This window comes from Chiloscyllium plagiosum, unplaced genomic scaffold (genome assembly GCF_037043375.1).
Source record: "Chiloscyllium plagiosum isolate Xiang-an unplaced genomic scaffold, Cpla_swu_hap1 HiC_scaffold_34, whole genome shotgun sequence".
NCBI lineage: Eukaryota > Metazoa > Chordata > Chondrichthyes > Orectolobiformes > Hemiscylliidae > Chiloscyllium > Chiloscyllium plagiosum.
The window spans coordinates 18,560,418-18,573,022 of NW_028270172.1; the positions used below are offsets into that span (position 1 = coordinate 18,560,418).

The 12,605-nt window shown below is 42.8% G+C and overlaps 1 protein-coding gene across 2 annotated transcripts in view; it reads right to left on the reverse strand.

Annotated features, from left to right (window-relative positions):
• Nucleotides 1-12,605, reverse strand: part of wrnip1 (WRN helicase interacting protein 1) — a 66,093-nt gene that overhangs the window by 2,538 nt on the left and 50,950 nt on the right. For both annotated transcript variants that reach the window (XM_087978537.1, XM_043719399.2), the window contains 3 exons: nucleotides 7,811-8,043; nucleotides 3,179-3,334; nucleotides 528-607 (listed from right to left, as the gene is read on the reverse strand). In XM_087978537.1, the coding sequence (XP_087834663.1) occupies nucleotides 528-607; nucleotides 3,179-3,334; nucleotides 7,811-8,043 (469 nt within the window). The remainder of the gene's footprint in view (nucleotides 1-527; nucleotides 608-3,178; nucleotides 3,335-7,810; nucleotides 8,044-12,605) is intronic.

A 12,605-nucleotide genomic window follows, 5' to 3' on the forward strand; every position in this document is an offset into this window, starting at 1 on the left:
AGGAAACCGGAGCACCTGGAGGAAACCCACACAGACACAGAAGAATGTGTAAACTCCACACAGATAGTTGCCCAAGGCTGGAATCGAACCTGGGTCCCTGGCAGTGTAAGGCATATCTATTCTGTTTACTTACAGAAATTCAATCAAATCAAGTTCAAGAGCATCTTTGTCCTGGCCCAAAAGAATGATATTTGTATAGTTGTTGGAGGCCGTAACAAATGTCAGCTTTGGTCTTACTGGAATCGGATGGTACAATGGTCCTTAGGCCATCAGTTATCTGGCTCTAAGTGGTCATATTTATGATTGCAGAACCACTACACCGGCAGCACTTCATTTGGAATTTAATTAACCACATGGAATTTCTTTGCAGCTATTAAAAATTTGCAATTGGAGGGTGGAAACAGAATCTGGCAGATACCCTTTAAAAGCAGATTAAGAATCATAAAAGGAATGTGATTTCTGAAGGTACACAATAGTTATTATAATCCAGATATAAATACACAGACAAGAATAAAATATTAAAATACCTCACATTCAGGCATCCCTATAAAATGGCACCCTTGGTAAGCAGATACTGCCTGGGTCAAAGCCAAAGGGTCTGCTAGTCCTATAAAAGATCAAAAAACGACAGCTGAGTTTAATGTACCATCTTTCAGAAATTCTAACAGGACTAAACACTTGTGCATTTATATAAGTTGGTTTCATTGCAGAGTTTGAAGTAAAGATGGTTTTAGTGTCTGATGTCTCAATTGCCTACTACAATTTTGCAAAGATTTTAGGATGTGCACTGGAAATGAGGACAAGTCAGGAAAAGGAAAAAAATGAGAAACGTAGTGGGACCACTGTGAAAATAAAAATGCCAGAAGAAACACCAGTCTACCAAAAAGATCATCTCCAAAGAGCTGTCACATTTGATGGATAATTCCAAACCAGAACAGCATGATATTAAAAGATCAGTTAGAGATTTAGGCAAATGAATGGGAACTTTCACTTAAACGTAGTCAATGTAGCTTTATTGTGTGCATCAAATAACACAACATTAAAAAAAAGGGTTGGATATGACTGGTCTATCAGAGCTCCCTGAACATGGAAGAGATTGATGGTGAAATCGATTAATTGTTCTACTTAATCTGGCAAGTATTATTGCTAACCCGCATGTGCTCGAAGGGCTTTGCAAGTCAACCAAGTAAACCTTCATCCTATACTTCTCCTCATCAAAAAGTTTCACTGGAACTCGTTCCACCACAATCTCATAAGGTTGTACTAAACAGATTTCCTATGTGGGCCCAGGACAGGCCTGGCCTTTGGAGGAACTGACCAATCCCACATTTTAAGAAATGGATGCACGGAGAAAAGAGGGCATAATCCGGGTGGAACCAGGAAGTGTCCTAATTCCAGTCAGGACAACCAATCTGCAATCTCCCTTTTGATCTGAGTTCAATTTGAAAATCTATCCTCGGCAGAAAGCAAATAACATGCGCACGAGGACAAAGCAGGTCACTCAATATTTAGAGTAGACAAGCAGAAGGCTGGAAGAACACAGCAAGCCAGGTAGCATCAGGAGGTGGAGAAGTCGACATTTCAAATGTAACCTTTCTTTAGGGCTGGGAGTTGGTGTAAGGGGAATTGCAGATAAAGGGGGGGGAGGGGGGGGGGCTGGGATGGGGGAGGGTTTGGGTGTGGAGCATGGCTGAATGGTGAGGTAGAGGTAGGTGGACACAAGTAGACGGTACAGCCTGATTAGTCGATGTGAAGAATTAATCTGGTTGGTAGCTTGAAATTGGAGAACTCAAGCTTAAGTCCTCCGGGCTGTAGGCTGCCCAGGTGGAAGCAGAGATGTTGTTCCTACAATTTGCAGTCTGATTCACTGTGGCAATGGAGGAGGCCAAGGATGGTCGTGTCGGAGAGGGAATGAGAAGGGGAATTGAAATGGGTGGTGACAGGGAGGATAGATCGGCCCTTGCAGGCCCTGCTGAGATGCTCAGCGAAACAGTGCCCTCACTGATGTAGAGAAGATCACATTGGGAGCACCGGATAAGTAAACTGGGTTGGAGGAGAGGCAGGTGAACCTGTCTCATCTGGAAGGACTACGACCCTTCCTTTCAGCTACCAACCGGATTCATTCCTCCCATCAATCAACCAGGCCATACCCTCTCCTTCTGTTCTCCTATCACAACCTCACACTCAGCCCTTCTCCCCACCCCTTTATCCGCAGCCCCACTTACACCTCCCCTCAGTTCTGAAGAAGGGTTACACCGGAAACGCTGACTTCTCTACCTCCTGATGATGCCTGGCATGCTGTGTTCTTCCTGCTTGTCTAACTAGGATTTCAGCATCTGCAGTTTTTTTGGCTCTACATCAATATTTAGAAGCAATACTTTATACATTAATATAGTTCATGTTAAAAAATTACATAACTATATTAATGAATAAAATTAATAAACCACTGGCGGAATTGTTCCAGCTCCTGAACAGCATGGGAAATTACAAGTCAGTGGAAATATATAAGATCAGAAGAATGCAATTCTTGATGTGAAGAAAAAAATAGTCTGATTTTCCACCGAAGGTGTGAATGATGAGATGGGATGCTCACAATATCTCTTCCTTGCTTCTATATGTCTTGCACTTAGTTCAGAACTTTCAGGTTCACAACACTTTGTGTCTGTGCCAAAAGGCAAATCAAGACAAATGACATGCAACTTTTCAGAGCTGTCAGCAGTGATCAGTCAAAAGGGCAAACATATGGCTGTATGGCTCCAATGCTATGTCAATGTCACACCAACAGCATGTGCCAGCACCTCAGGAGGCAAGTATACAGAATAAGAGACATGGCATTCGGTGGAAGCAAAGTCTAACGGTAGTCACCCTCTGTTAAGACAAAGGGGCTGTCGTCAGTTGGGGGACCTGCCACATTCAGTCAAGGCCAGCATCTGATCTTAGCCCAGCAATGTGAACACAATCAGTTGACTGCTGGGTCAGAATTCCATATCACTACAGTCTGCAAAATAGGCCATGTTCAGTCCAGGGATCTGTGATAGATCAATTAAGGGGAGCTGCAGTGATCAGCAGGAGTTCCAGTTAGTCAGTTTTATTTATTTTCTTTCTACTCTCTTCTCAACTATTCAAAGGCTTGGAATAAATGGAAGAAATATTCAATACTGCTATTTTGAAGTCTTACCTACATCTTCACTCGCAAATCTCACCAGTCTCCGTGCAACATACAATGGATTCTCACCACCTTCTAGCATTCTTGCAAGCCAATAGAGGGCAGCCTTCTCATCGGAGGCTCGCATCGTCTTATGTAGTGCTGAGATGCAATTATAATGTTCTTCACCTGAGAATTAAGCAGGTATTCTGTGATAACTGACTAGCTGACTCTCATACTTCCAATGATATTATTCAGTCCAGAGCACAGTGTATATATGCACTATGAATGTTCCTGATGGTGGGAGTTGAGAACCAGGGATCACAGATTAAGGGTAAGGGGTAAATAAGGGGTGAGTGGTGGTCTGTGCAACTCACTACCAAAGAAAATGGTTGAGGCCAAAACAATGTGTTTTCAAGAATGAGATAGATAAAGCTTTTGTGGCTAAAGGCATCAAGGGATTTGGGGGAAGGTGGAATTGGGGTATTGAGCTTAATTATCAGCCATGAATATATTGAGTGACTGACCAGGCTCCAGGGGTCAAATGACCAATTCTTGCTCCTATCAAATGATTCCATGTGATGTGTGATGTGTGTATGTTTGGCCATCTGATCAAAAATATGATGAGAGGTAAACATTGTTGATGAGATAAAATAATTATATGCCTTACTGAGGATGGGTTGCATTTGAACTGGAGGGGCACTAATATCCTGAGCAGGAGGTTTGCTAGAAATCTGCAGGAAGGTTTAGCAAGGGTGGGGGAGAATTGGAACCAGAGCTACGGATCAGATGATGGAGTAGGTAGTGAACAGCCAGATACAACGTGCAGAGAGTTTGAGAAGGGATAGGCACTTGATTGGACAAAGATGCAGTCAGTGTGATGGGTTAAGTGTGTACATTTTAATGCAAGTAGTTTCAGGAATAAGGGTGACAAACTTAAGAGCATGGATCAGGACTTGGAACTATGATATTGTGGCCATTACAGAGACTTGGATATCACAGGGGCAGGAATGATTGTTGGATATTCCAGGATTTAGATGTTTCAAAAGGAATGGGGTGTGTGTGTGTGTATGTATAAGAGATGGAGGAGTAGCATTGCTAATCAGGGATAGTATCACAGCTTCAAAAATGGAGGTCATCAAGGACGGATAGTCTTCAAGTCAGTATGGGTGCAAGTTATAAACAGGAAAGGAGCAGTTACTTTATTGTGAGTTTTCTACAGAACCCCCTAGTAGCAACAGAGAAATGTAGGAGCAGATTGGGAGGCAGATTTTGGGAAGAGATTGCTGTGCTTTTGGTGATGATCTTTGTGTCCTCATTGTCCACTGGAGTAGTGCCAGATGATTGAAGGGTGTCAAATATGATTCCCTTCTTCAAGAAAAGGGAATAGGGATAATCTGTGAATTACAGACCAGTCAGTCAGTCTCACATCTGTGGTGGGTAAAGTACTGGAGAGGATTCTGAGAGACAGGCTTTATGATTACTTGGAAAACCATAGGTTGATTAGAGACAGTCAGCATGGCTTTGTGAGGGGCAGGTCATGCCTCACGAACCTTACTGAATTCTTTGAGGGTGTGACAAAACACACTGATGAAGGTAGAGCAGTGGATGTGGTGTACGTGGGTTTTAGCAAGGTGTTTGATAAGGCTCCCCATGGTAGGCTCATTCAGAAAGTAAGGAGGCATGGGATACAGGGAAACCTGGCTGTCTGAATGCAGAATTGACTAGCCCATAGAAGAAAAAGGATGGTGGCAGATGGAAAGTTTTCAGCCTGGAGCTTGGTGACCAGTGGTGTTCCACAGGAATTGGTTCTGGGACCTCTGCTCTTTGTGATTTTTATAAATGACTTGGATAAGAAAGTGGAAGGGTGGGTTAGTAAGTTTGCCGATGACACAAAGGTTCGTGGAATTGTAGATTGCGTGGAGAGCTGTTGTAGGTTGCAACAGGACATTTACAGGATGCAGAACTGGGCTGATAAGTGGCAGATGGAGTTCAACCTGGACAAGTGTGAAGTGATTAATTTTAGAAAGTCAAATTTGAAAGCAGATTACAGGGTGAAAGGCAGGATTCTTGGCAGTGTGGAGGAACAGAAGAATCTTGGGTTCCACGTCCATCGATCCCTCAAAGTTGCCACCCAGGTTGATAGGGTTGTCAAGAAAGCATATAGTGTGTTGGCTTTCATTATCAGGGGGATTGAGTTTAAGAGCTGTGAGGTTATGCTGTAGCTCTATAGAGCTTTTGTTAGACCACACTTGGAGCAGTGTGTTCAGTTCTGGTCGCCTCATTCTAAGAAAGATGTGGAAGCTTTAGAGAGGGTGCAGATGAGATTAACCAGGATGCTGCCTGGACTGGAGGGCATATCTTACAAAGAAAGGTTGAGGGAGCTAGGGTTTTTCTACTTGGAACGAAGAAGGATGAGAGGTACCTTGATAGAGTTGCACATGATGATGAGAGGCATAGGTAGGTGGATGGCCAGAGACGTTTTTCCATGCCGGAAATAGCTATCACATAATTTCAAGGTAATTGGAGGAAGGTTTAGGGGAGATGTCTGAGGTAGGATCTTTACATAGAGTGATGGGTGTGTGGAATGCACTGCCAGCAATGGTAGTACAGTTAGATACATTAGGGACATAAGCAACTTTTGAATAGGCACATGGAACTTAGTACAATGAAGGGCATGTTGGTTAGTCTGTTTTTGGAGTAGGGATAAAAAATTGGCACAATATCGAAGGCTGAAGGGGCTGTACTGTACTATGTTCTATATGGTACAGTTCCTCAAGTGTATTTGTAATATTCGTGACATATGATGTTAGAATTTTGCTTATGTTAAAAACGATTTCCTCCCCAAACAGTGCTCAGTCATTAACATTGCAAATCACAACTATTTATGGTATTCAATAAATAATTGAATTTTTTATTCTTTCCTCCTTCAAAATAATTTTCTACTAACTATTTAATTAATTGATATTGAGGCAGTAACGAGGACACCACACAAAATTACTAAGATGTTACCTGGTTTATAGAGATGGAAACATTAGAAAAAGCTGAATATTTCTGGCTGTTTTCATTATTCTCACTGGCATCTTTTCGCATTCATCTCTTCAACCATCCAGATCTCTTGCACACCTTCAGATCTGAACCACCCCTGAACTATACTTTCCCTGAATTTGTCCTTTTGCATGTTCCCACCCCCTTTATTCTATTGTTGGCAGCATGAGGAGACATTGAGTGAATCCTCAGAGTGTAAAGGTAGTAGGAGTATACTTAAGAGGAAATTCAGAAGGGCAAAAAGGGACATGAGATAGCTTTGGCAAATACGGTTAAGGAGAATCCAAAGGGATTTTATAAATATATTAAGGACAAAAGGGTAATTAGGGAGAGAATAGCACCCCTTAAAGATCAGCAAGGCAGTCTGTGTGTGGAACTGCAGGAGATGGGGTAGATACTAAACGAGTATTTTGCATCAGTGTTTACTGTGGAGAAGCACATGGAACATATTGAATATGGGGAAATAGATGGTGACATCTTGAAAAGTGCCCATATTGAAGAGATGGTGGTGCTGGATGTCTTGAAACGCAGAACAGTGGATAAATCCCCAGGATCTGATCAGGTCAGAGCACTGAGGAGAAGAATTGGGAAGTCATGTTGTGGCTGTACAGGACATTGATTAGGCCAGTTTTGGAATATTGCCAGCGATTCTGGTGTCCTTCCTATGGGAAGGATGTTGTGAAACTTGAAAATGTTCAGTAAAGATTTGCAAGGATGTTACCAGGGTGGAGGTTTTGAACTATAGGGAGAGGCAGAATAGGCTGAGGCAGTTTTCCTTGGAGTGTTGGAGGCTGAGGGGTGATCTTATAGAGGTTTATAAAATCATGAGGGACATAGATAGAATAAATCGCCACGGTCTTTTCCCTGGGGCGTGGGAGTCCAGAACTAGAAGGCATAGGTTTAGGGTGAGAGGGGAAAGATATAAAAGGGACCGTATTAAGGGGCAACTTTTTCATACAGAGGGTGGTGCGAGTATGGATTGAGCTGCTAGAGGAGGTGGTGGAGGCTAGTAGAATTACAGCATTTAAAAGGCATCTGAATGTGTATATGAATAGGAAGGATTTAGAGGGATATAGGTCAAATGCTGGCAGTTGGGACTAGATTGGGTTGGGATATCTGCCGAGTTGGATCAAAGAGTCTGTTTCCGTGCTGAATATCTCTATGACATCAACTGTTCAGGCCCCCTCAAATTCCTTCCCTTAAATCCTCTGCCTCCTTTCCGTCTTCCAATAGCCGCCTCAAAACCCATCCCTGACCAAGGTTTCTGGTCACTTTTGAGACTTTGAGAGCAGAGATGATTAAACTTCAACTACTACATTCATCTTTATTGTTGAAAGCTATGATTCCAACCAGTGGAGAACTAGCTCTCCTGATTCTCAATGGATTTTGTTAGGGCTCCTTGATGCTACATTTGGTCACATGCTGTTTTTACACTGAGGCAGTCACCCTCACTTTCCCACTTGAGTTCAGCTCATTGACCATGTTTGGATCAACATTGTAATATCTCCACAGATGCTGCCTGACCTACTGAATACTTCCACCATCTTCTGTATTAAACTTAGAATTACTATTTAGTCTACGGATAGATCAGTTCATTCCGCTGTACAGATAACTTACCTGCTCGATCATATAATATGTGAGACCTTTGGAGTCCTTCTTTTATGTGCATTTCCTTAATTAAAATCTTCTTTGCTAGAGTATTTTTCTGTGCAAAATCATTCTGGGGTTTTTTTGCTTCAGCAACTTTTGCTTGAATCGCAAGATGAAGTCCATTTAATGCAGCCCTTGCGTCACCATCACATAGGTAGGCAATGCTCCGTATTGCTTCTGGTTCAATTGAAATGTGCAGCCTAGAATTAAAAAAAAATTAGAACTGAAGACACCTGATCCTCGTTTCAGTTTGCTAAACCCACCAGTATTTCTCCCCCCACAAATGGATGAGGAACCAAACTCTTGATTACTATCCAAGTGACTGCTGATGGAAAGTGTGTATATATATATATATATAAGCGCTGAATGAAAACAGAAGCAGGTTCAGCAGCATCACCGTGCCAACGATAAAGTATCTGTCAACAGTTGCTGTTTGAGGCATAGTATAAGAGGACTGCTGCTCCTTCTCAGATCTCAAAGCTAGTCTGCATCTTCAGGAAAGGAGAAGAGCAGCTGTCATTGTTTTAAGTGTCAAGTATAAACTGTCAAATGCAGCTACATTCAAAGTGAAATGGTGTTAATCAAATAGATGCCATTGAAGGGGCTTATGATAGTCTCAAAAAGCTTAATGATGTGACAGTGATGGTAGGTATGTCAAATCAGTACAAAGTTGAGACAATGTAATTCAGTACACAACAGCTAATGCTTTACTGTACAAGCTGCAATGCTGCTGTAAACAAAAACAAAGTTCTACACTTGTCTCTTAACACTTGTCTTCAGAACATAAAAACAATATTTGAATTTTTCTGAAAATGCAATTTAAATTCCAAATGAAATGTTTATATGAAACTGTAAATTAATTTAAAAACCCATCATTTAGAATTACCCAATTAATAAAAGGAACACCATTTTGTTTTCTTAAACTTTATTTTCTTTGTGTAAAAGGATTATGCAATACACACCACTTTTTATTGTATGCACTGACACTTCAATCAAAGAAGCATGTTGTTTCATTGAATCAGCAAGGAAATGTGCATCACTCTAAGCAAATGCTGGTGTGAAGACTGGATTTGTAGTGAAACATTACATTTAATTTTTTAAATAATAATCGATAAGTGCTGCATTTATTTTCCTTAGATATCCTATATGTGGACCATTTTGATATTTTAGATGAGAGAATAAAATGTCACTTTAGTCTCCGAAATGGAAAGAAATGCTCTTAAATGGCATGTAATATGACTTTCAGATAGCCTTATTTATCTATTAAGTTGTGCCTGAATTCATAATTTGTTTGAGTGAGGATAATAATCCCTCCCATTCACAGGTATCAATCTGCTTAGGTAATGATAATCATAGCAAGATAGATAATAGGGTAAATAGGTTTAATCATTTTTGCTTGATTTTATGGGAGATAAAAATCAAACACCAAATCTGGTTTCCAAATCTGCTTAGAAAGGAAAAAACACTCCACAGGTGAACCAATATCCCCACCTGTGACAGTGTCGCATACTGTCAGCATACAGATCGGAGTTGAAACTTCGACTAAACAGAGCAGGCTTAATGGGAACAATGGTTTATTAATTTAGGTCAATGCTTAAACTCCTTCAAAAGAATGTTGTTCAAAATTCTAATGCAATTTTCAATAAAATGAGATGTGAAATTGACTGTAGCTGTACTGAAGTGGAAGTATTTTGGAATTACTTCCACATGTATTGAACAAAATTTCAGTGTTTGCAGTAACTCCTATATTGTGCAATTCCTGGATAATCTAGAGGTTATTTATGATGGAGATCTGTGGAAATTAGAGGACACAGGAGCTTAATAAATTAATTCTGCACCTGTTATATTTACACCATCAAAACTGGCCATCTAAGTGAAGCTCCAAACAATATACAAGAGCTCTCGATCTTTACATTATCCGACTGCTTCAGATACTAGATGGGTTTGTTGGGACGATGTTGACAGAGGAGGAGAACCCACTCTTTCTGGTAGCCTTTTGGGCTTTTCTCATGTGCCAGGTATGTTTCGCTCCTGTCCTGTTTGCGAGGCAGCAGCTTTCATTTGACCATTTCCATATAGTTCCAACACCAAACTTTATCCTCTTCCACTTAAAGGTGTCATCAGGTCGCTTTGATATTCCTGAAGCTGCTTCACCATCCGCCACCCCCCACCCAAATCTGGGAATATCAGGTTTAACAGGTTTAACTGGACCAGCCGCTACCTCTGGATGAGCTCTATTCTGCTCTGTGGGACTTGATTGGCTAGGAACTGCTGGAAGTGTATGTCAGTATGCTTCTGGCAGGTCGCATGAATGAATCCATGAGGAAAAGCATCATTACCCTCATCTACAAGTGAAGGGGGAGAAGGAGGAAATCAGAAATGGGAGACCAATCTCACTATTGAATGCGGATTACAAAATTTTGTCAAAGGTCATCGCCAACCGGGTCAGGTCTGCTCTGGGATCGGTGATCCACCCTGACCAAACCTGTGCTGTGCCGGGCAGGAAGATCGCTGAGAGTCTCGCACTCCTCAGGGATACGATCGCCTACGTGCAGGACAGGGGGTTGGACTACTGCCTCATCAGCCTGGACCAGGAGAAAGCCTTTGACAGGATATCACATAAGTATATGAGAGATGTTCTCTCCAAAATGTGCTTTGGGAGGGAATCTGCAATTGGATCAGATCTTTCTACACCAATCAATGGGTGGGAATCAGACAGCTTCCCAGTCAGATCTGGAGTCAGGCAGGACTGCCCTCTCTCTCCTGCCCTGTTTATAGAGCCATTTGCCGAGTCTATCAGAAAGGATGCGAGTCTGAGAGGGGTGACTATTCCTGGCAGCGGGGGCCTACAGGTTAAGGCCTCCCTGTACATGGATGACGTCGCCATTTTCCGCTCGAATCCGCTGTCCGTGCACAGACTCATGTGCACTCATGAGCTCGGGGGCCAAGGTAAACTGAAGCAAGAGTGAGGCCATGCTCTTCAGGAACTGGGCCGACCAATCCTTCATTCCATTCACAGTGAGGACTGACCACCTGAAGGTGCTGGGTATTTGGTTCGGAGGGGCTAGGGCGTGCGCCATGTCTTGGGAGGAGCGTATCAGGAAAGTGAAGCAGAAACTGGGCAGATGGAAGCTACTCCATCGCGGGTAAAAACCTGGTCATTAGGCATGAGGCACTGTCAGTGTTGTTATATGTGACACAGGTCTGACCTATTCCCAGAACATGTGCCATTGCAGTCACCTGGGCCATCTTCCATTGTATATGGAGATCAAAGATGGACCTGGTCCAAAGGGACTCGACGTATAAAGATCTGGGCAACGGGGGAAAAAAAAACACACCCAATGCCATCCTCACCCTGATGGCCACCTTTGTGTGGGGCTGCATCAAGCTGTGCGTGGATCCCCGGTACGCAAACACGAAATGTCACTACGTATTGAGGTTCTACCTGTTCCTGGTATTGCAAAGGATGGGCCTGGCTTTGCTGCCGCGGAATGCTCCAAGCAGTTGGACCGTTCCATATCACCTGTCCTTCATGGAGAAATTTATAAAGAAAAACACCTTTGACCACAAGTCCATCAGGAAGTGGTCAGCACGTAGTGTCCTTGAGACCATTTGGGAAAAGGAGAAGACGGATCCTGTCGAGCAGTTCCCGGGGCAGACTGTCAAAGTCATTTGGCAGAATGCCTCATCGCTAGAACTTTCCAACAAACACCAAGACATGGCTTGGCTGGTGGTGAGAAGGGCTCTGCCTGTGAGATCCTTTATGTACACCCAGACTCTCTGCCGCACCACATGCTGCCCTCGAAGCGGCTGTGGAGGGGACGAGACTGTCACACACCTTCTTTTGGAATGTGCCTACACAAAGGAAATCTGGAGAGGAATGCAGTGGTGTTTGTCCGTGACGCGGGATTTTGTGCTCTACAGTCTGTTCCCCAGGACGCACACCGAGACGAACAACAACTGTGTCTGGATGATCATCAACTCGGTCAAAGATGCTCTTTGGTCTGTCCGAAACCTGTTGACCTTCCAGCTGAAGGAACTGACCCCGACTGAGTGTTGCGGATTGGCACATTCCAAGGTCCAGGACTACGTGTTGAGGGATGCGCCGAAGCTTGGGGCAGCTGCCGCCAACGCACAGTGGGGAAAGACCACCTTGTAACGTCTGCCTGCCAAAGAAGAACAGGGGGCCCACTCAGTAAGTGGACTCCGCTGAAGCCTTAGCTAAATATATGGATGGTAAATGTACAGACCTGTATATATGAATGATTAATTCAGATCTCTGTATGTAAAGAAATGCAAGGTGTGCCTATGAATGGCACCACCAATTGTACAGATCATCAAAATATTTTATGAATAAAGTATATTTTTGAAATTAAAAAAAAAATCAGGTTTAACCTGGCTCGAAGTCTTCTCCCCATCAGCAACTCTGCTTGAGCTAACCCTGTAGTTACATGAGGGCTGGTCTTATAATCAAACAGAAACCGGGACAGTTTTGTTTCAAGCAAAGCTCTAGGCTGTTTCTTTAAGCCTGCCTTCAACGTTTGGACTACTCTTTCTATCAGACCATTGGACAACGTCTGTCTGAATTTGCCATATGCTAATTGACTTCAGGTAATATTCAAAAGCACTGCTGGCAAATGATGTCCCATTGTCCGTGACCAATACGTCCAAAATGTATTGCAAATGATTTGTGCGGCTTTTCAATCGTCATTCTGGAGTTTGACGAATGAACTCTTTGTACACGCAACCACTTTGAACAGGC